Source organism: Scylla paramamosain, chromosome 3, assembly GCF_035594125.1.
Source record: "Scylla paramamosain isolate STU-SP2022 chromosome 3, ASM3559412v1, whole genome shotgun sequence".
Classification (NCBI taxonomy): Eukaryota; Metazoa; Arthropoda; class Malacostraca; order Decapoda; family Portunidae; genus Scylla; species Scylla paramamosain.
The window spans coordinates 40120615-40143960 of NC_087153.1; the positions used below are offsets into that span (position 1 = coordinate 40120615).

At 41.1% G+C, this 23346-nt stretch overlaps 2 protein-coding genes across 5 annotated transcripts; one reads left to right on the forward strand and one right to left on the reverse strand.

Moving 5' to 3' along the window:
- Nucleotides 1–7826: 7826 nt before the first annotated feature.
- Nucleotides 7827–15187, reverse strand: LOC135095880 (syntaxin-16-like). Its single transcript, XM_063997028.1, has 6 exons — nucleotides 14962–15187; nucleotides 11885–12130; nucleotides 11268–11424; nucleotides 11010–11121; nucleotides 9926–10070; nucleotides 7827–9082 (listed from the first exon to the last, which is right to left on the reverse strand). Exons 1-6 carry the CDS (start codon nucleotides 15043–15045, stop codon nucleotides 8897–8899), a joined length of 930 nt encoding a protein of 309 aa, XP_063853098.1. The 5' UTR covers nucleotides 15046–15187; the 3' UTR covers nucleotides 7827–8896.
- Nucleotides 15188–16466: 1279 nt separating this feature from the next.
- On the forward strand, nucleotides 16467–21904 carry LOC135095909 (uncharacterized). 4 transcript variants are annotated; one of them, XM_063997058.1, is made up of 2 exons: nucleotides 16467–16786; nucleotides 20682–21904. In XM_063997058.1, the coding sequence occupies exon 2, from the start codon at nucleotides 20905–20907 to the stop codon at nucleotides 21538–21540; it is 636 nt and encodes a 211-aa protein (XP_063853128.1). In that variant the 5' UTR covers nucleotides 16467–16786; nucleotides 20682–20904; the 3' UTR covers nucleotides 21541–21904. The 4 variants fall into 4 exon arrangements, with proteins under 4 accessions (XP_063853128.1, XP_063853143.1, XP_063853135.1 ...); XM_063997073.1 differs by lacking the exon at nucleotides 16467–16786 and adding an exon at nucleotides 17956–17979; XM_063997065.1 differs by lacking the exon at nucleotides 16467–16786 and adding an exon at nucleotides 19869–20298.
- Nucleotides 21905–23346: the final 1442 nt, after the last annotated feature.

Below are 23346 nucleotides of genomic sequence, written 5' to 3' on the forward strand. Positions count from 1 at the left end.
GTGGACTGGGAGAGGCTGGGATACAGTGGGGGAGGCTGAGATGGAGTGAGAGAGGCTGAGGTGGACTGAGAGAGGCTGGGATGCACTGGGAGAGGCTGGGATGCACTGGGAGAGGCTAGGGTGCACAGGGAGAGGCTGGAGTGGACTGAGAGAGGCTGGGGTGCATTTGGGGAGGCTGGGGTGGAATGGGAGATGCTGGGATGCACTGGGAGAGGCTGGGATACACTGGGAGAGGCTGGGAGGAAGGAAGGAAGCATAGAATTTAATTATTCATTTATTTTTTTTATTTTCTCTCTTCCTCACACAAAAAAATACTCTCTCTCTCTCTCTCTCTCTCTCTCTCTCTCTCTCTCTCTCTCTCTCTCTCTCTCTCTCTCTCTCTCTCTCTCTCTCTCTCTCTCTCTCTCTCTCTCTCTCACTAAAATACACTCTTTCTCTTTCTCTCTTGCATCAGAACAGGTTAGGTTAAGTTAGGTTAGGTTTGGTTAAGTTAGGTTGGGTTAGGTTAGGATAGGTTAAGTTTGGTTAGGTTTGGTTAGGTTAGGTTAAGTTTTTTTTTTTTTTTATGTAGGAAGGATACTGGCCAAGGGCAACAAAAATCTAATAAAAAAAAAATGCCCACTGAAATGCCAGTCCCATAAAAGCAGTGGTCAAAAGCAGTGGTCAAAGCAGTGGTCAAAAAATTGGTGGATAAGTGTCTAGAAACCTCCCTCTTGAAGGAATTCAAGTCATAGGAAGGTGGAAATACAGAAGCAGGCAGGGAGTTCCAGAGTTTACCAGAGAAAGGGATGAATGATTGAGAATACTGGTTAACTCTTGCGTTAGAGAGGTGGACAGAATAGGGTTGAGAGAAAGAAGAAAGTCTTGTGCAGCGAGGCCGCGGAAGGAGGGGAGGCATGCAGTTAGCAAGATCAGAAGAGCAGTTAGCATGAAAATAGCGGTAGAAGACAGCTAGATATGCAACATTGCGGCGGTGAGAGAGAGGCTGAAGACAGTCAGTTAGAGGAGAGGAGTTGATGAGACGAAAAGCTTTTGATTCCACCCTGTCTAGAAGAGCAGTATGAGTGGAACCCCGCCAGGCATGTGAAGCATACTCCATACATGGACGGATAAGGCCCTTGTACAGAGTTAGCAGCTGGTGGGGTGAGAAAAACTGGCGGAGACGCCTCAGAACACCTAACTTCATAGAAGCTGTTTTAGCTAGAGATGAGATGTGAAGTTTCCAGTTCAGATTATAAGTAAAGGACAGACCGAGGATGTTCAGTGTAGAAGAGGGGGACAGTTGAGTGTCATTGAAGAAGAGGGGATAGTTGTCTGGAAGGTTGTGTCGAGTTGATAGATGGAGGAATTGAGTTTTTGAGGCATTGAACAATACCAAGTTTGCTCTGCCCCAATCAGAAATTTTAGAAAGATCAGAAGTCAGGCGTTCTGTGGCTTCCCTGCGTGATATGTTTACCTCCTGAAGGGTTGGACGTCTATGAAAAAACGTGGAAAAGTGCAGGGTGGTATCATCAGCGTAGGAGTGGATAGGACAAGAAGTTTGGTTTAGAAGATCATTAAGGAATAATAAGAAGAGAGTGGGTGACAGGACAGAACCCTGAGGAACACCACTGTTAATAGATTTAGGAGAAGAACAGTGACTGTCTACCACAGCAGCAATAGAACGGTCAGAAAGGAAACTTGAGATGAAGTTACAGAGAGAAGGATAGAAACCGTAGAAGGGTAGTTTGGAAATCAAAGTTTTGTGCCAAACTCTATCAAAGGCTTTTGATATGTCCAAGGCAACAGCAAAAGTTTCACCAAAATCTCTAAAAGAGGATGACCAAGACTCAGTAAGGAAAGCCAGATCACCAGTAGAGCGGCCTTGACGGAACCCATACTGGCGATCAGATAGAAGGTTGTGAAGTGATAGATGTTTAAGAATCTTCCTGTTGAGGATAGATTCAAAAACTTTAGATAAGCAGGAAATTAAAGCAATAGGATGGTAGTTTGAGGGATTAGAGCGGTCACCCTTTTTAGGAACAGGTTAAATGTAGGCAAACTTCCAGCAAGAAGGAAAGGTAAATGTTGACAGACAGAGCTGAAAAAGTTTGACTAGGCAAGGTGCAAGCACGGAGGCACAGTTTCGGAGAACAATAGGAGGGACCCCATCAGGTCCATAAGCCTTCCGAGGGTTTAGGCCAGCGAGGGCATGGAAAACATCATTACGAAGAATTTTAATAGGTGGCATGAAGTAGTCAGAGGGTGAAGGAGAGGGAGGAACAAGCCCAGAATCGTCCAAGGTAGAGTTTTTTAGCAAAGGTTTGAGCAAATAGTTCAGCTTTAGAAATAGATGTGATAGCAGTGGTGCCATCTGGTTGAAGTAGAGGAGGGAAAGAAGAAGAAGCAAAGTTATTGGAGATATTTTTGGCTAGATGCCAGAAATCACGAGGGGAGTTAGATCTTGAAAGGTTTTGATATTTTCTGTTAATGAAGGAGTTTTTGGCTAGTTGGAGAACAGACTTGGCATGGTTCCGGGCAGAAATATAAAGTGCATGAGATTCTGGTGATGGAAGGCTTAAGTACCTTTTGTGGGCCACCTCTCTATCATGTATAGCACGAGAACAAGCTGTGTTAAACCAAGGTTTAGAAGGTTTAGGACGAGAAAAAGAGTGAGGAATGTACGCCTCCATGCCAGACACTATCACCTCTGTTATGCGCTCAGCACACAAAGACGGGTCTCTTACACGGAAGCAGTAGTCATTCCAAGGAAAATCAGTAAAATACCTCCTCAGGTCCCCCACAACTAGCAGAGGCAAAACGCCAGAGGCACCTTCGCCTAGGGGGATCCTGAGGAGGGAATGGAGTGATAGGACAAGATAAAGATATGAGATTGTGATCGGAGGAGCCCAACGGAGAAGAAAGGGTGACAGCATAAGCAGAAGGATTAGAGGTCAGGAAAAGGTCAAGAATGTTGGGCGTATCTCCAAGACGGTCAGGAATACGAGTAGGGTGTTGCACCAATTGCTCTAGGTCATGGAGCATAGCAAAGTTGTAGGTTAGTTCACCAGGATGGTCAGTGAAGGGAGAGGAAAGCCAAAGCTGGTGGTGAACATTGAAGTCTCCAAGAATGGAGATGTCTGCAAAAGGGAAGAGGGTCAGAATGTGCTCCACGTTGGAAGTTAAGTAGTCAAAGAATTTCTTATAGTCAGAGGAGTTAGGAGAGAGGTATACAGCACAGATAAATTTAGTATGAGAATGACTCTGTAGTCGTAGCCAGATGGTGGAAAACTCGGAAGATTCAAGAGCGTGGGCACGAGAGCAGGTTAAGTCATTGCGCACATAAACGCAGCATCCAACTTTGGATCGAAAATGAGGATAGAGAAAGTAGGAGGGAACAGAAAGGGGGCTACTGTCAGTTGCCTCAGACACCTGAGTTTCAGTGAGGAAAAGAAGATGAGGTTTAGAAGAGGAGAGGTGGTGTTCTACAGATTGAAAATTAGATCTTAGACCGCGAATGTTGCAGAAGTTAATGAAGAAAAAGTTGAGGGGGGTGTCAAGACACTTAGGGTCGTCGACAGAAAGGCAGTCCAACCTGGGGACAATTATGGTCCCCTCCCCAGATGGGGACTCCGAGGCTGGTGTAGGAGTCGCCATGATTTTAAATTTTTTGAGTGAAGGGTGTGTGTGTTATTAGGTGCTTGTAGTTTTGTGTGAAGGAAGAGAGTTGTCTTTAGAGGGCAGGCTGTGACTGCCCCCTTGTGTTGTGAGACAAAGGGAAACCTTCAGTGAGGTCACAGCTGGGTTTAATGATAAGTTCACAGCACCCCCTGAACAGTGCTTTAGACCTCACTGGGAGTAATTATCGTTTCGGCAGGTGTCTACTGCCTCCTCCTCCTAAGTTAAATTTGGTTAGGTTAGGTTTGGTTACGTTAAGTTAGGTTAGGTAAGTTTAGGTTAAGTTAGGTTAAGTTAGGTTAGTTTAGGTTAAGTTAGATTAGGTTAAGTTAAGTTTGGTTAGGTTAGGTTTCCATTCAGTTACTAAGATTAACATGAAATTATATTTACATTCATTCAGTTAATTAATATCACTTCACACCCAATACACCTCAAAAACACACACGAACACCACATCACAAAACACCCCAAAACACCAAAACACACAAAACACCTAAAAACATACACAAACACACAAAAAAAACACACACACAAACACGCCAAGGGTTACCCATGACTTAAACCTTCCTTGGCTAGTGGTGAGGAAGGCGTGGACTCCACCAGCGGACACCCGGAGGCAGGAGTGGGTGAAAACAAGCAAAATAAAGAATGATTTCGCCCTTAGACTAGTGCCAGGTCAAGCCATTAGCCCTGGTGACGAGGAGGCAGGCCCTGTCTTTCGTTACGTAGTTGGTGATGCAGTGTGTGTGTGTGTATGTGTGTGTGTGTATATATATATATATATATATATATATATATATATATATATATATATATATATATATATATATATATATATATATATATATATTTTTTTTTTTTTTTTTTTTTTTTTTTTTTTTTTTTTTTTTTTTTTTTTTCAGGGTGTCTTCAATAATGGTTAGTGAGCAGCTTTTCCTGATTCGCGCATTGAGGATTTTAAGATTTAGTCAGTGATCTTGTTCGCGTGTTTTCTAGGTACAAATATTTACGAGTTTGGTTGTTTGTAATTAAGTTTAATCCTTTATTGCCCTTACCTTGTCTTCATATGTAGCATAAGTAAGGAGATGAGGGTGACAGACAAGCATGTAAGTCTGATGGCTTCTTGCAGCTTCCCTAGTTTCCTTATATGTTTCTAGATATCCCTCATTATCATTATTGGTGATTTCTTGGTGTATGTAAAGCTCATGATCCATGAAATAACAAGAGGTGTTCCCTGAACTAAGGGCTCTCACACCTCGACTGGAGATGTGAGACTTACTCTTACTAATACTACTACTACTACAGATTTTTCCCTCCTTGTTCTACTTTGTCTTTGTCTTTCCTCCCCCTCCTCCTCCCCTGGCTCCCCATTCTCCTCATATACCTCCCTATCAAGGCCAGGTGAGAAGCAAGGTCAGACACTCACGCGTGAAGATCGGGGCAAAGTTGACCTGCTCATTCACGGCAGAGACCGGGTTATTAGGAATCCGGATCACCGTCGGCACCACCCTACTTGCTTCCGTCAGGCATAGTGAGAGAGAGAGAGAGAGAGAGAGAGAGTACTCATTCTGAACAGTTAGTAATGCACGTGTCTGCTGTGCATTTATGTAGAAATTTATATTTGTAAAGTGACAGCGACTTTGTTTAGTAATTCCTCCAAACAACAGGGAGTTTGTGCCAGAAGTGTTGTCTACTCCCCTGCCAAGGCCTTTCTTTTACCTTATCTGACCATCATCTCTCCCCTTCATTATGATCTAGCTCAGCCTCATCACATCATCTTAATATAATATATGGATGGCAAAGTGAATTAAAATGTATCCTTTATTGTGTTCACATTGAAAATACATAGTTAATTAAAACAATCCTTTTTACTTTTCAGATGTTCAGTAATTGTTGTTGCCTCTCATATTCAAGGTAATGCCTCAGAAAGCTTGCAACATGCTTTAATACTCTTCCCCACAGGCTCAGGACCTGCTGCTGTAATTCCTCAGTCCCTCATTGTAATATCACCTCAGACTGGGCAATCTGTGTGCAGTCTGCCAAAGTCTTGGTTTTGGAGTTCACATACAGAAATATGAGCTGATGTACCATAGATGGAGGCATTGTGATGCACAGCATGGATTGAATTAGTAAAATACTTAATGTATCTCTTTAACAATCTCTTTAAAAAATCTAAATATATAAAGTAAATAATTCAAAATTATTCATGACAGTAACACACATGAGGGCTCTAAACAATATTATATCAATGGAGGCAAGGAACATTACAAACTAATTATAATCCCACTAGATCTTGGAATGTAGACTTAATGAATGGATGCATGTTTGTTCATAAGGAGGAAAGACTAAGTAAGCAGAGGAGTTTGCACTAAGAGGTTACTTGGAATGCATATAAACAAAAGGTTGTATGATGTAGTAGAGACTGCTTTGTATGTAGTGTTGAAACATGGAAGACAGATACAAGAGAGAAGAGATGAAGTGTATTGGAGATTTGGTGTCTGGGGAACATGTATGGAAAAGCATAAATGGATAGTGAGAAATGAGAAAGAGCAAAGGAGAACTGGTGCTAATACTGAGTTGCCTGATTTACCAAACGAATGACTATTACAATAGTTAGGGTATGCAGAACAGATGGAAGTGATTAATAAAGACAATTATATGAAGTATATGATATGAAGTATACGGTGTGTGTGTGTGTGTGTGTGTGTGTGTGTGTGTGTGTGTGTGTGTGTGTGTGTGTGTGTGTGTGTGTGTGTCGGGTGGGGGCATCTCATCAGTAGTTTCTCCCTCTGCCAGGAAATCAGTCTGGTACATAAAGAGATAGATGTATTTCATATAGTTCTCTTTCTGGTATTCAATCATAAGCTTGATGCAATGATCTTGTATGGATAAAGTACAATAATGCAGTGTGAATCTCTCAAGTCATCACTTTTGTAAAGAGAATGAATTGCATGGGAAGCAAGAGGTGCAGAGCTACATAAACATTAGGTGTGCACAAGGTGAGCAAAGACAAGTGAGTGTGCACCAGAAGATCCCCAAAATAAAACATTAGCCCATTCAGAAACATCTGGAAATTATTACTATCACTATGGTGAAAGGTATCTTTCAGTTATTTTATGTTAATGATTAGCATGAAAAAAAAAATAAATAAAAATAAAATGTCTGATTTTTCACTTATTATGGACAGCAAAAACTGTATATTAGTTAATAAACACCACAACATTGATTCTGTAAATATAAAAGTTGACAAAGGTAGTGTTCTCAGAGTGGTTTCCTTAGTGATGGTCTAGAATTCTTATAAGCTATCACTAGAATCATGAAATATCCTTGAAAGCCCCTGGTAACTTTTACTAAACACTGTTAAATATAAGAGAGGGGACCACAAAAATGTTTAGATATATGGTCTAAAGACTCTTTAGAGCAAAGTAACATGTGATTCATCAATGCAAACGTATGTTAGATAGCCATCTGTCACTACAGATGTATGGCAGACTTTGTATTACTTTCCAATGTTCCCATATTCTATAATTGTTATACACTATCACATTCAGGATAACAAAATTCCTGTAACAATCTTTGCAACCTGCTGACTCTGGCATTACTAATGTGACCATCTCATCATTGTGTTTGGTGCAGCTAACTTTACTCCTCTCCAATACATGCAGTCTTTTGGGGAGATTTGGATGCATAAAATGGTACCTAATCTTTCTCATTTAAAAGATTACATAACCTTGGAAAGAACTCTTGTGCTTGTCTGGGGTTCAGCAAATCTGTACCTGCCTGTAAGATGTCACTCACTTCTCTGAGTAAGCTTTGCCCTGACTAGAATTATCACAGATTCCACTACTTTTCAATGCACATCAACAGCTACACAGTTGGCAATGAACACTAGCTGTAATCCATAGATGTTTAGTTTCAGAGCAAAGATTAAGGAATGGTTTATGGGGTGCAAGCTGTACATCTATTGCAAAAATAGGAGGAGGAGGAGGTTTTAGCAATGAGAGTCTTTTCCCAAACAAAATAGCCATCATCTACATTTCAGCATGGAAAAGAGTGGTTCACAGTTGTAGTAAAACTGGTGTTGTTGATGTTGACAGATCAGATGATACTGAAAAGAGCATAATACAATGCTGCCATGAGTGATATTGCCTACAAGAAAAAGCATGGTAGGAAGTTCCTGAAGCAACTTTTTTTTTACTTTTCGTCACATTGCAGTATCATAGAAGCCCCATGAGAGATGCTCTGGCCAGGGTTTGACCCTTGACACAAGGTATGAAATAAAGTGCCTTGGATCTTGAGATTATACCAGTCATCAGTTCCTAAGGTAATTTTTTTTGAGTCTTTGTATTTCCAGTCACTGCTCATGCATTCTACCCACTGCCACAGCCACATGATCCCATCCCACAGGGTCATTTCACCAATCACATGGATATTTTGTCTCATACTACATAGCACTCTTCCATGTAGCTTTCCTCACTGCTATAGCACCAAGTGGCCACACCATTTAGCCACCTATTCATGTACAAGGGCACCAGGTACTTCTGTCATGTGATTTACATCATGTGACTAATATCTCAAATGCCTAGTCTTTCCTCCATCAGGTCCAAAGGTATCCCCAGAGGTCAAGTGAGGAGATTCTATATACCTGAGATGAATGATGCCCCCTGAACACAATGGTCAGTCTGGTTGCCACTATCTTTTACTGTCTGTCAAATTACTAGCTTAATATCTTGTTCCTCTCCCTGACATTTTGCTTTTTGTCTGTTTATTTGCCAATGACAGTTATATTCACATTTTAGGCAAGGCTCTATGTAACCAGGAGATTACCACATGTCACTGCACTACAGGGAGTGCAGGTGTGGCAAAGACCGCAAGACACAGGATACAAGAGGACATAGACAATTCAGAAAAATGAGCCACAAGACCACAAACCAGTGTTCCTGGCAATCCATATAAACATACATCTCTGCCTGTGTGATCCTTGCCATACCTGACTTTAAATACTGCATGTCTAACTAACCTCTGTGAATTAGAAAATTGTCCATAGGACAGTTTGCTCTAGAGTACAAAATGCATATGTAAAATTTGAGGCAACTTATAGCAAAGTAAGCTCTTCTCTATGATCTACAAGTAATTAGTAGTATTTATAATAAGCACAATAGAATAAATAGACTATGTACAGCTGGATATATAAAATAAATAATATATCTATGTACACCTTATCACATATTGTTCTCTGCTAATTACTTTTGACAAGCACAAGGATAAATATCAGGATGATGATGGTGCCTGACAGGCCAAGGATGCACTTCATGTTCCGGTTCTTTTGGTGGTAGCGGTCTGCCTTCTTCAACTGCCGGGCTCCCTCTTCTACTTTTACAGCTGCATGTTCCACATTGAAGTCTATCCGATCCAACACAGTGCCCTGGGAGCAGCCATGGATCACTTATACAAAACTCATAATACAAACCCATCACAAATTGAAATGTGTCATTCTAATACAAAACCTAATCACAGTTCAGTGTAAGGAGACAAGAAATTCTGAACCATACTTCAAGAATGAAGTAAGCACAAGCTCAGACTTCACTGTCCCAGCTATTCTAAATATTGTTTACTTAGCTTTTCCTAGCACTTGTCTTGTCTTCACAGTGCAATTTAGAGACTCAAAATAAACATACAGTAAAATCCCTCTCATCCAGCATTCGAGTATCCGGCAGCTTCAAGTATCCGGCACATTTTTCCCCGAGCCTTAAAATCAATAAAAAATCAATGTGTACTCATAAAATTGATTAAAATTCCCACGCGAGGCATACTTTGTCCCATCGCCACCAGAGCGCACTGCTTCACGCCACCCGCGGCCTACTGCACTGTGTTTACTTAGTGACTGAGTCCCGTGTGTGCACTGTTTATCGCCTGACGCCTTCATCATGCCTAAAGTTGTAGAAAAGAGGAAGCGTGTTGTGCTTACACTTAAGCAGCTGACCAGATCAGCAGCTGATTAAGATCAGCTGATCTTTCTTATGGTAAGATGCATGAGTGTAGGGTGGTGATTGTGGACATAATTTCACTTCTATTCAAGTATCCGGCAATATTCAAGTATCCGGCATGTCGGCGGTCCCATTGATGCCGGATAAGAGGGATTTTACTGTACTACTCCTTCTAATGATTTTAATCACTTGCTGTAATCATTTACACAGCACACTTTGAAACTGATTCACTATTTCTCAAAAAAATTACCCCTACTGTGCTGGAATGCTGGAGCACTTACCTGTTCTGACACTAGTTGTGCCACATCCTTGAACAGCTGGTTGAGCTGTAGAGTAGACTGCAGGATCTGCTGTACTGCCCGGTCATTCTCCTGCACCATCATAGTGTTGTCAGCTAGGAACAGCATCTGCTCCTGTGTCCATGCCCTGTTTACACATTTCCCATTGTCATTAAATCCATCACAGTTCATTTATATACTCGTATGTATGCCATACACAACCAATGATAACATTCTCAAGTCATGTACACTCCTTGTCAATGCAGTTTGATAATGCAATGAGCATAAGAGGACTTTGGTGCAGCCAGTGTGGGTACTTTATTATGTGGCCAGCACCAAAAAATGAGGTACAGAATGGATGTCTCCATTTTCTCTTCATGTTTCTCTTATCATAAGACATTTCTTCTTGAACCTAAACAGTTGGATCACCAAATTGCAGAATTAGTCACCACTACAAAAATCAGTACGGAAAACTTTTTTTTTTTTTTTTTTTTTTTGTAGGAGGCACACTGGCCAAGGGCAACAAAGATCCAATAAATAAAAAAAAAGCCTACTGAGATGCCAGTCCCATAAAAGGGCCCAAAGCAGTAGTAAAAAGTTGAAGGATAAGTGTCTTGAAACCTCCCTCTTGAAGGAATTCAAGTCATAGGAAGGTGGAAATACAGAAGCAGGCAGGGAGTTCCAGTTTACCAGAAAAAGGGATGAATGATTGAGAATACTGGTTAACTCTTGCATTAGAGAGGTGGACAGAATAGGTGTGAGAGAAAGAAGAAAGTCTTGTGCAGCAAGGCCATGGTAGGAGGGGAGGCATGCAGTTAGCAAGATCAGAAGAGCAGTTAGCATGAAAATAGCAGTAGAAGACAACTAGAGATGCAACATTGCAGCAATGAGAGAGAGGCTGAAGACGATCAGTTAGAGGAGAGGAGTTGATGAGACAAAAAGCTTTTGCTACTTAGAACACTACAAATTACTAAAGAGCACACATCTAATACTGTCATGACACTGAGTCAAGATTGTGTTCCATATTTACTAAGAAAAATTTGCTCAAGACAATGGCAGTACAAACAGTGAAGCTGGTTCTACTTACTGATTCTGACTCGAAACCCCAGAACCACTTGCATCAAATGTTCCATAATCGCTGTCATATTCGCCTCCTCCCTCATGAACAAACGAACTGCTTTTCTTGAAATTATTCATTGCTGAAAAGAGAGCATTTTCATGCACCATATAGGAAAGTCCAAATCTTTTATGTTATTTGTAATAGAAAAATATAATTACAATTAAAGTTCTTTTATTGAAACCCAAACTATGTGAGTTAAGCAAAGGCTTGGGCCCACTGACTTACAGGCAGTGAATGCTGAACATGCCGTCATGAACTCATTTTTCACTTCTTGCAAAGCAAACCCTAATGAGCGAACCACATTTTTGTTGAGCGTTCCCTCACGTCCACGACACCCACTGTGTTTGATCTGGATCATAAGCATCTGACACCTCTCCAGGGTCTGCAGCAAGACAAAACACAGATCACTCAACAGCTGTTATACTTAGGGATGAGCAAGACATACTGCAGTGCCATCTACCTGGTGACACTGACTCTTATAGCACTATAGCACTCTTGCCTTCCCTTCAATACCTAGCATCCACCCATACATAGACCCATCCATAGAGAGCTGCTCCCCTTCATCCTTCCCTTGGACTGACAAAGCCTGTACATTTAATAAAAAAGTGATTAATCCAAGAATCTAAATTTGCATGCATAACAAGGCCATGAGAAGATTAATACTCTCCCAAAGAGATGCAAAACCTAAGCTAACCTAACCTAAGTACTCAGCTGGCCTCACTGTTGCCAGGTTGGTCAGATACAGATTTGCCATCATGGACAATTACAACAGGCACCAATTAAGTATACATATTATTTGCAACAACAACAAAGCAACAAAAATGGTCCTTAGTTCAACCTACCCGGCGGATTTCATTGTGGTGCACTGTCAGCTGCCGCTCCTCCTCTGTGTTGTCATCCAGGGACGGCCGCCGCACCAAGTTGCTCTGCAAGGCTGCCAAGCGCTTAATCTTCTCCTTGAGGGTGAGGACGTTGTACTGCACCTCCTCCACCATACCTGTCCAGTCTGGCAGGTGGCTGTCCCCCAGGCCCCCTAGCCCATTCTCCATCTCCTTGCATTGCACCAACGAATCCTGGTCTGAGTAACTCTGCAAACAGACCAGTGAAGGTAAGCACAATGGCTGCACTCTGCATAACAAATGATCCTGGACAACTTGGGCATTTTGTTTTAAATTAAGCGCATAATTCAGCAATGTGATTTTAAGATCCTTAACTGCTAAACATAGAGAAAATGTTGAAATTAATGTGTAGATTTAATCTTAATAAAAGAAAATTTTTTACTTGCACAACTCTATTAAATGTATGTTGGAAGAGGAAATGGTTTGCAGAAAGTACATATTATCAAGGCTGAAAAAATTTTTAACTTCACTGTTGGTACACGTCCTCCAAGACATGGTTAAAATGCTTGAGTAGAGAGAGACTAAAGAATTGCAAGTTTGCAAGGGGGGATCCTTGTGGAGCAAAGCCCCTCATTAAGACATCAACTACTTAGTTACGTTTAGCCCTTCAATTTCAACACATTGTTAATGTAAGCTGATGAGAGAGAGAGAGAGAGAGAGAGAGAGAGAGAGAGAGAGAGAGAGAGAGAGAGAGAGAGAGAGAGAGAGAGAGAGTTTAAATCATCAATTTTTTTACCTTCAATATAACACTTTAATCATTTCTAATACATTATCTTTAATTTTTATTTTAATCATGATTTTTTTATTTTCTATATAACACTTAATACAATATATTTAATTTTGATTTAAATCATGATTTTTACTTAAATAATTTTTAATACAGTATTTTTATTTAAATCGATTTTTTTTTAATTATTTAAATTTATTTAAATAACTTGATTTAAATCATTTGATTTACATTGGAGGAGGAAGTGAGAAAAAATACAGGTGTTGGGAGGTGAGTTTATTCCCAACTAGTTTCACACAAGGCTTCTTCAAGGGAACTGTTCGGTTCCCCTGAAGAAGCCTTGTTCCCTAGGCTAGCTCCTAACCTAGTGCAGGCATAAACACAATGAATCCAGGCATTTGCTGTTTGTCAATCACGATTAAATCTATGAGATCACCACTCAGCTTAACCCACCTACCAAACTTAATCCTCCAAGCAAGAAAGAACAGGTGAGCCACGTGCTAGGGAGCACAGACAGTATAGATGACACACTCACAGGACAACCCACTGACCAACAGAAATATTACACACACACTGGCCAAGTAATAGTCATTTACAATCTTCCAGACGACAGATTCCCACCTCCTGTAACATTGGTGGAAATCCTGGAAGAAAGTAAACAGCTGTAGCCTAGCTCAAACATAATATAATCCTCTGATCTGCTCCACTCGCACTTGTGGGCCAGAGACCAGTAACATTTAACTAACACACAACACAACACTCATGACACTCAAGACACACACTAGACCGACAGCAAGATGCTGCACTTAGACAGAAAGGGGGAGAGAACAGTTTCTGTTCCCATCAGAATACAAGCACAAATACAGTGGACAGTCAAACCATACAGACTACAAATGGAGTCACTTACAAGGCCTTGCAGGAGTAGCATGGTACAAGGGCCCTGACACGCCCTTAAAATAATAATTAGAACTGTCCAAATGCTGGCCTCCTGTGGGGCCTAACTAGTACTTAACATAATAAGGCTTTACACAATAATCCCACCTTTATATATAGAATAATAATATACCCTCCTTATTTGGTTTTAGCACACCTCTATCTCTACGCCACATCTCTCCTCTATGGTGTCCAGTATGTATCAGGGTGGAGTGCATTTGACTTCTTTTTTTTTTATTCTTTTGTGGTTAGTGCAGAAAAGTTGCCAACTGGTGAGAAGTTTTTCCATTTCGGACTTTTTTTTTTTGTTTTACTTTGATGAGCTGGCAGGGGCAAATGTTGTCCTAGAGGAAAATGTTTTTAACACCATTTTTTCTCACCACTTGGCACCTTTTCCACACCAGCCACAAAAGAATTTGAAAAGATAAAAAAAAAAAAAAAAAATATATATATATATATATATATATATATATATATATATATATATATATATATATATATATATATATATATATATATATATATATATATATATATATATATAATAATAATAATAAAGGGTTTTCACAATGTTTCCTTGGTATTTCCATACTTGTTTTTACCTCAAAAAACATGAAAAATACTCAGATCCTGATCCAGTCATGATTGACATTATAGCCTCATTAGTTTGACTGTGGAGTGAGTGGGTTGTTATTCTCCCTTAAAAAAATAAATAAATAAATAAATAGTTTTGTCTTGAAATCAGTGACCTCATGGGAATGTTTCCTCCAGGTGAGTGAGTTAAGGCAAGTGGGTGAGTGTTTCACATTCTCCTTAACTGGTCATTATCCAGTCAATCTTCCAGAAAGGGAGCCCCATACAAAACAGCACACCAACACACGCAACACGACTCATCAATGAAGAAACAAGTGCAAAATGAGCTAGGCCTATATAGCATGGAGAGAGGAGACCTCGGTGAGGTTAACACTACTCAATAACTACACAGAGACCAGCACTACTAAATATAGCGGTGGGAAAGAAAAATTACCCTCCCCTTTACTTTGAAATCCTGCAAGTTTCCTACCTATGAGTAGCAAACTTTCTCACTTATAGTCGCATGATGCTGTATAGTAATTGTTTTGCCTCGCTACTTTGAAGCTTTGCATGAATTCTCTGCTCTGCACCCAGTGGCATGCAACGGGATTCTGGTGACACCGTGGCACTAGAGGCTGTGGCACCACACCCTGCAAGGCATTGCAATAGAGAAATCGAGACAGGGCAAAAGACGAAATGAGCAGAGTGGATAACCTAAGAAGCAGGACAAAACGGAGATCACAAGGGGAAAACGAAGACAGGCCGAGCTGAACAGCCTTGCACTCACCTCCACCTGTTTATACATATTCCTGCGTTGGATGGCCTTGTCCCTCATGATCATGAAGATGTGAGTCAGGTTCTTGGAGGCCATGGTGGAGGTGTGAAAGGGCGAGGGGCAGTGAAGGCGTGTGTGTCGGCAGGCTGTCCTGTCAGTCTTAGAGTTGTCAACACATAACTGCTGGGCTGAACCACGGACGTCAACAGACACCACCACCACCACCACCTGTTAGCGGGATAGTCCAATCTCGCGCCGCGGCTACCTATTGGACTACTCCAAGGAATATATAAACAAATATTGTATTTCATATGTCTTACTGCCAAGATATTTGTATGCATGAACTCTCTCAAACCATTTACTATTCAGAAACAAATCTCTGCTTCAGTTTTCTTTTTTTTTTTTTTCGCTATTAATCAGTAGCCAGTTCACACCAAGACTCAAAGCATCTAAAGTGTGTTGCATACTTATCATTAACAACAAAACTCAGTCAAAGCACTTAATGTGTGTTGCATGCTCAGCATTGTAATAACGCTACTGACCTTGGAAGTAGCAATATTTTTACATTATGTAATGAGGACTTGTGTTAGCCTGCGGTAGCCTTGTCTCAAGCGTATAGCTTGTCTCCTTGAATCTTTTCCCAATAGACGATAAAGAAAAAGGTGGCAACTGACAAAGCTGTAACGTCATCACTTTTTTTTTTTTTTGTGTGTGTCTGGGGATAGACAGTTGGATGAAAAAGAGTTTAGCTAGTATAGCTAAGGAAGATGTAGTTAGGGTTAAAGGATGAAGTAAAGTAGAAGGTAGATAGGTGGGGGGCGAACCCCCTTGCTAGGACCGTCATCACTTCAGCTCCCGGCCCCTATATAAGCCGGCCCCCACCCAGAGGAACCCAGGGTTGCCAATTTTGGTACTAACGTACCATATTTGGTACTTTTTAACTCAAAAGTACGTTTGGTACGTCTTTCAGTAAATTTGGTACTAAACTGTTTCCGTAGGATTGTTCGAATCTCATATTAGAAAAAAATTCCCAACTGACTTCTATTTTTTTTTTTTTTTTTTTTTTTTTACATAAAGCAGGCCTATATCTCGTTCATCAGCCTACTCTGGTAACATCAGGTGGAAGTAATAGATATGGTTGACTTAGTCAACAGCAGATGGAAAGCAGATCAGGCGAGATATTGACTGTTCCATATTACCACCTGTTCCTTATTACCACCCTTTCCCCTACACGTTCATACGTGAAGCCACGTGCAGCTTGGAGATATTATTATTTTTTTTCTTTGCCACGCTCAAATGAAGCGATTACTGATTCGTGATTAAAGAGATAATTAGCTCTTGTATTGCTCACATGTAGTTTACAGTGGAATTTTTCACCTAATTTGGTTGTGGACATTCTTGGCTTCATTATGGGGTGGAGCTCCTAATTGTAGTTAAACCACGGGTTGGGATCAAATCGTCAATAATTACGGCTGCGCCAGCTATCCTGTCGCATCTGGCACGTATGTTTTCCCTTCATTAGAAGTTAACCAGTCAGTGTGTCGCGTCTATGGGTGGTGTTAGTATGCGTCTGTTTCAACTCCCAGCCTGACAGAATTTTTTTTTTCTTTTTTTTTTTTTTGTGTGTGTAACCACGCCTACACAGTGGTTGTTAAGGCTTACCCATAAGTTAAACCTTCTTTAGTTGGTAATGAGGAAGGCGTGGGCTCTAGCAGTGGACACCCAAAGGCAGCAGTGGGTGAAAACAAGCAAAATAAAGAAAAGTTTGGCTGTGAGGTGCTAGACAGCCAGCCATAGTGACGAGGAGGCAGGAAGGCAGATCACCACCACAGGGAAGGTAAGGTCAGGAAGTGTTAGAATAAATTTAAGTAACTTAACGTAACTTTTAAATGAATAACTGAACAATCCAGGGTTTTAATTCATTTTAACGCATCTAACCTAACCTCCAGCACAATATATCCCTGTGTCAGCCTCGTCTCGTTGCTAAAAACCGTAAAATTTAACTTAATGAAAATGTAAACAATCTGGGTCGTCTCTATTTATCAGCCATTATCTATCTTATCTGTGAGTGTTTTAAACCAATACTGTCGCAAAGCGGAGCCACATGACCAAGCTTTAATATCCGCTCGTTAGATATAGCTGCCATTACTTAATTTAAGTTTGGCGAGGGTTTAAATGAGTGAGAAGGGTTGGTCGTCCCCTCCACAGGCCCCCCTCCACCGCCATCTTGGATAAGGCTGCCCAGCCCCCTCCGGTTCCAATATTATCTTTTTTTTTATTTCCTAAGCATTTTATTTCGGCTTGTAGCTAAGATTTTATGGTTTGTAAAAATATTTCGTTTTTTTTTTAAGTTATTTGAGCGCGTGTGTTGCATGAAAAGTGGTGATTTTGTCGTTGTTTTTTGTGTAAATAAGAGGGTCGTTTTCGGCGTATTTTTTTTACGGTCCCAAAACTATTTTTTTTTTTTTTTTATTTCAGCCTGTACTAGGTTCTTATTGGTTTTAAAAAATAGTTGGTGTTTTTTTAAGTGTGTTGCCGTCACGCTCAGTGAAATGCGTGCTCCGTACATTTGTTTTTATTCGTGTTCAACTTCCAATAATATTGAATTTTTTTTCGGTAGATTTTTTATTTGTGCTTGTAGCTCACTTTAAATGGTTTTAGAAAATAGCTCAGATTTTTTAAAGTGTTTTCCGTTATGTTTAAGCCAGAATGGGTGGACATTTGAACGATTTTATATGGGGTGAAGATTCCAACAGTTTCCAGATACTTCTTTTTAAATATCTTTAATACTACTGCGTTTTGAAATATGTTGTTATTTGTGGCATTAGTTAAAATGTATGGCAAGTCTGAATTTATAAAGCATTCCTGTCTAGCTGCGTTTTTTAGAGAGGTCATTTTCAAAATGAAATACGTACGTACGTAAATAACGGTTGCTGTGACGTCATCAACCCCCAGCCGTGACGTCACAAGCCCCCCAGCCGTGACGTTATCAGAGTGATACCTTCCCTAACTCCCTTCCAGTCCCTCCCAGTAAATATTCAGTGTTTTTTTTTTTTTTTCAAGGTATTTCAAGGTGTGTGTGTGCGTGTGTGTGTGTGTGTGTGTGTGTGTGTGTGTGTGTGTGTGTGTGTGTGTGTGTGTGTGTGTGTTGCCTTATCTTTCGTTGTACAGATGGTGATGCAGTGTGTGTGTGTGTGTGTGTGTGTGTGTGTGTGTGTGTGTGTGTGTGTGTTGCCTTGTCTTACGTTGTACAGATGCTTATGCAGTGTGTGTGTGTGTGTGTGTGTGTGTGTGTGTGTGTGTGTGTTGCCTTGTCTTTCGTTGTACAGATGCTTATGCAGTGTGTGTGTGTGTGTGTGTGTGTGTGTGTGTGTGTGTGTGTGTGTGTTGCCTTGTCTTTCGTTGTACAGATGCTTATGCAGTGTGTGTGTGTGTGTGTGTGTGTGTTGCCTTATCTTTCGTTGTACATATGCTTATGCAGTGTGTGTGTGTGTGTGTGTGTGTGTGTGTGTGTGTGTGTATGAGTTGCCTTGTCTTTCGTTGTACAGATGCTTATGCAGTGTGTGTGTGTGTGTGTGTGTAATAAAATAATAATAATGATAATAATAAACGGTTTATTCTTTAGGCAGTCAACAAACTGAAAATGTACATTGGGGGTGGGGAAATACTTGACATTAATCCTAAAGGTAAGTCAAATCTAGAAGAGACTATTGATTGATGGCTCGCACCATGGTGGGAATCGCACTGAGTCTGTACCGGTCCGTACGTGGCGCCTTTAGGGGCGTTATCTTATTGTGGTGTCTGGTGGCACGGGTAGGGCGAGGCGCGTCAGGCGGCAGCATGTTTCTGAGACGTGTGTGTGTGTGTGTGTTGCCTTGTCTTTCGTTGTACATATGCTTATGCAGTGTGTGTGTGTGTGTGTGTGTGTGTGTGTGTGTGTGTGTTGCCTTGTCTTTCGTTGTACGAGTACATATGCTTATGCAGTGTGTGTGTGTGTGTGTGTGTGTGTGTGTGTGTTGTCTTGTCTTTCGTTGTACAGATGCTTATGCAGTGTGTGTGTGTGTGTGTGTGTGTGTGTGTGTGTGTGTGTGTGTTGCCTTGTCTTTCGTTGTACAGATGCTTATGCAGTGTGTGTGTGTGTGTGTGTGTGTGTGTGTGTTGCCTTGTCTTTCGTTGTACATATGCTTATGCAGTGTGTGTGTGTGTGTGTGTGTGTGTGTGTGTGTGTTGCCTTGTCTTTCGTTGTACATATGTTTATGCAGTGTGTGTGTGTGTGTGTGTGTGTGTGTGTGTGTGTGTGTGTGTGTGTTGCCTTGTCTTTCGGTGTACAGATGCTTATGCAGTGTGTGTGTGTGTGTGTGTGTGTGTGTGTGTGTGTGTGTGTGTGTGTGTGTGTGTGTGTGTGTGTGTGTGTGTGTTTTGCCTTGTCTTTCGTTGTACATATGCTTATGCAGTGTGTGTGTGTGTGTGTGTGTGTGTGTGTGTGTGTGTGTGTGTTGCCTTGTCTTTCGTTGTACATATACTTATGCAGTGTGTGTGTGTGTGTGTGTGTGTGTGTGTGTGTGTGTGTGTGTGTGTGTGTGTGTGTGTTGCCTTGTCTTTCGTTGTACATATGCTTATGCAGTGTGTGTGTGTGTGTGTGTGTGTGTGTGTGTGTGTGTGTGTGTGTGTGTTGCCTTGTCTTTCGTTGTACATATGCTTATGCAGTGTGTGTGTGTGTGTGTGTGTGTGTGTGTGTGTGTGTGTGTGTGTGTGTGTGTGTGTGTGTGTGTGTGTGTTGCCTTGTCTTTCGTTGTACATATGCTTATGCAGTGTGTGTGTGTGTGTGTGTGTGTGTGTGGGTAACGCAGAATGCGAGTGAAGATGTACGGAGCCACATTGAGCCCGAAAGGTAGGGCGCGGAAGAAGAAAAGCTTTCCGTCGTGTGTGAAGGCTAGGTATTTGTGTAATGTGGCTTTGATGGGAACGTGGAAGTAGGCGTCGGATAGGTCGATTGACGTCATCCAAGCAGGAGGTGATAGCATGTCTGCCAGAATGGAGTGGTTCGACATATGGAAGCGGGGGGAGTGTATGTGCTTGTTGAGCTGCGTGAGATTTATTATGAAACGGAGGCCCCCAGTCTGCTTGGGAACCAAGAAGACGCGTGATAGGAAGCAAGGTTGTGGAGAGACTTGGTATATTGCCTGTTTTGAAAGGAGATCAGTGACCGCAGGAGACAGGTCGGGATTTGGAGTGGAATCGAGGTAGGTGGGGGTGCAGAGCTGTGGAGCTTGCGACTGCCAGGTCCAGTGGAAACCCTTTTTGATGATGTTGAAGATGCTTCTGGAAGCCGATCGCCATTGAGAGGGTGTAAGTGTGTGTGTGTGTGTGTGTGTGTGTGTGTGTGTGCATTCTTTATTGTGATCTATCCATATTTCTCTCCTGCAGCAAGTGAGAGGTTGTGTGAGAGAGTGAAAGTAGGTGAGAATGTGTGTTTGTGTGTGCATGGATATATACATATATCTGTTGTTGTTATTTTTTTTTTTTTTTTTTATTGACAGGGAGTGAGTGTGTATGAGAGTGAGGGAGAGTGTGTGTGTGTCAGAGAGAGAGAGAGAGAGAGAGAGAGAGAGAGAGAGAGAGAGAGAGAGAGAGGTATGTATTTTGATTATATTAATTATCTTCTTTTATTGATATATACTTTTGTGCCTTTTTCTCTTCCTCCCTTACTCTCACTCACTCTCATTTTGCAGCAAATCCCAGTGATCAGTGAGGAGAATGTAGACCCAGAGGTTGCAGTAGCAGCAAGAGAGAGGGAGAGGCAGGAGAGGAGGAGGTTAATTCTGCTACAACAACAACAACAACAACAACAACAACAACAACAACAACAATTGGCCAGTGAGGAAGGGGAGGGTCTCTCTTCAGACACAAAGGATAATGTGTTGTTTAGAGTAAGTTGTAGTGGTGGTGGTGGTGATGGTGGGTGTGGAGAGGGTAGTGATTCACTCTGACTTGAGAGCAGCAATACAAGCCCTCCATCACTGCCACCCAATGGACAACATCACCCTTACCTCATGGGCTCACTCTTTACAAAAGAAACAGTGCTACAGACTACCCAACAACCATCAACTGGGTCCTGAGTTACGCTGGCATACATGGAAACGAGGATGCAGACGAAGCAGCCAGACTTGCCACGTGGCTCCCAGGACACACCTCCCATTGAGCCTCTCGACCATCAGGGCCACACTCTGTTGCACTGTGCACTACTCCATCACCATGGAGTTAGACCAGTGGACAGTGCAGGGCACACATGGTACTTGCTGGTATGCTGAGACAACAGAATGCAGCACACCACCACCACCACCTGCCACAGACTATTGCTTGATGATGGCAATTCACCATCTGTGCCTTGGGTACTGCTGTATCAAGCATGTGGACAGTAACCAACAGGAGAGGGAGTGCCAGGCATGTGGAGACACCACCAAAGAACTGCTGCTCCACTACCTCCTTGAATGCCCAGTTACAGCAGGTAACCTGGCCCACAAAAGAGAACACACAGCACTGGGATTAGTTGCTGCAACTCCCACCCACCAGCTCCTGGCCTTGGCATGAGACAATTCACTGCCCAGATAGGGAATAATGTACTGCAACACTGATCTGCTATCTGTATGACAGTCCATGTCCCCCAGCCAGGGGGCAACTTATGAAGAAGTCCATGGCACTGATCACTAAGTCCATTCTGGTTACCTGATGTAAGATAGTTTATTCCCCCTATATCTCTTTCAAATTTAACTTTATCAAGCTTGAATCCATTTATTTATTTTTTTCCTTTTGCAGTTCTTCTCATGTTTATAATAGATTGTTGGTTCTCATCAGTATTTTTCATAGATTCTCTCTCTCTCTCTCTCTCTCTCTCTCTCTCTCTCTCTCTCTCTCTCTCTCTCTCTCTCTCTCTCTCTCTCTCTCTCTCTCTCTCTCTCTCTCTCTCTCTCTCTCTCTCTCTCTCTCATTCAGAGCCATCATTCTCTGCTCACATAGATATTGCTAATCCCTTCATTGTGATGTGACAAGTGATGAAAACTTAGAATCAATAGATTTGCTATCAGAATAAAAGTATGATCGTTATAACTGCCATGATTTATTTATCTAATTATAAGCCAATACATCTTTTTGTCTATGAGTGACAGACTGGTGGATGTGACTATTGAGCTGGTATTATAACACAATCCCAATTTTCAAACCTGCAGGTCAGTTCTTAGGTGCCACTAGCACCTATTCTAATTTGTATATAACACACGCCAATATCAGTTCAGTGGTAAATAAGCTTAACTTTATTTATGGTTTCTTACATATGTTTTCAGTTTCAGTTCTTGGAAACAGCAAGACTTGGTTATTGCCTTCAGTACCCATTTCTTTTTTTTGTTTGTACACAAACATGGATTATGTCTTCACAGTAATTCATCTATTAAGTATGAAGAGGTTAAAGTTAATGTACTTAATGTACTAGTTATCCTTCTTCATGGCTATAACTTATACATCATTAATGTTTACAGACCTTCTCTGTATAGTCACCAGGAAAATGAAATACTTCTCCATTCTCTATACAATTTTTGTATTGGTAAGGAGGTTGTTTTGGTGAAAGATTTTAACCTATCAAGCATAAGGCATGCAATACCAATATTACTGACAATTTAACTAATAATTATGCACTTTTTTCTCAATGTTTCAGTTCTTTAGGGTTGTCTCAGTGGGTCAAGGAACCAACATACAATCCCTCTGGTAATACTCTTGATTTAATATTTTCTTCAAAGGAGAATAGGATTGCAGAAGTTAAAGTATTGCCTCCATTACCAAACTGCTTCACTGTCTAGATATGTGTAATTACATTTCTCAGTTTTGCCCAGCAACAGATGAGCGAGTTCTTATCAGAGTATGGCACCATAGTAAATTCAACTGTATTAGAGTTCATTTACAAATGTTGTGGATTGAGATTTTGAATTTGCTGGTTTAATCTCAGATCATATGTATTTCTGTGTCTGCAATATTTTGGAACCTTTAATTGAGATAAATATTCCTGCTAGACCAAAAAATGCTTATACCACTCCTTGAGTTGTCACTCTTCCCTTATCTTTAAAGAGACACAGGAACAGGTTGTGGTTACAGCATAAACATATCAGAACAGTATTTAGTAGACAATCTGTTGCAATGAAAAATGCCTTGGACCTTTTTCTTGATTGTAATTATCAATATCAAAATTATTGTATAATAAATCAAGCTAAGTATGAAGGTTCTTTGATATCTCAATTATAAGAAAACTAAAATATTTCACTCCTATATTAGAAAAAAGAAGATAGGTGCACCAAGTATTGGACCCTGAAGTTGCCCTAAGGGGAAATTATTTACAACTCTTTACTGTCA

Excerpts from the sequence above, each read along its gene's own strand:
- LOC135095880 (XM_063997028.1), bottom strand. The coding sequence starts at position 15,045 with ATGGCCTCCAAGAACCTGACTCACATCTTCATGATCATGAGGGACAAG. Across the intron at positions 11,122-11,267 it reads ATGTTCAGCATTCACTGCCT|CAATGAATAATTTCAAGAAA; the intron begins GTAAGTCAGTGG and ends CTCTCTTTTCAG. Across the intron at positions 10,071-11,009 it reads GGGGTTTCGAGTCAGAATCA|GGCATGGACACAGGAGCAGA; the intron begins GTAAGTAGAACC and ends ATGTGTAAACAG.
- LOC135095909 (XM_063997058.1), top strand. The coding sequence starts at position 20,905 with ATGGTGGGTGTGGAGAGGGTAGTGATTCACTCTGACTTGAGAGCAGCA.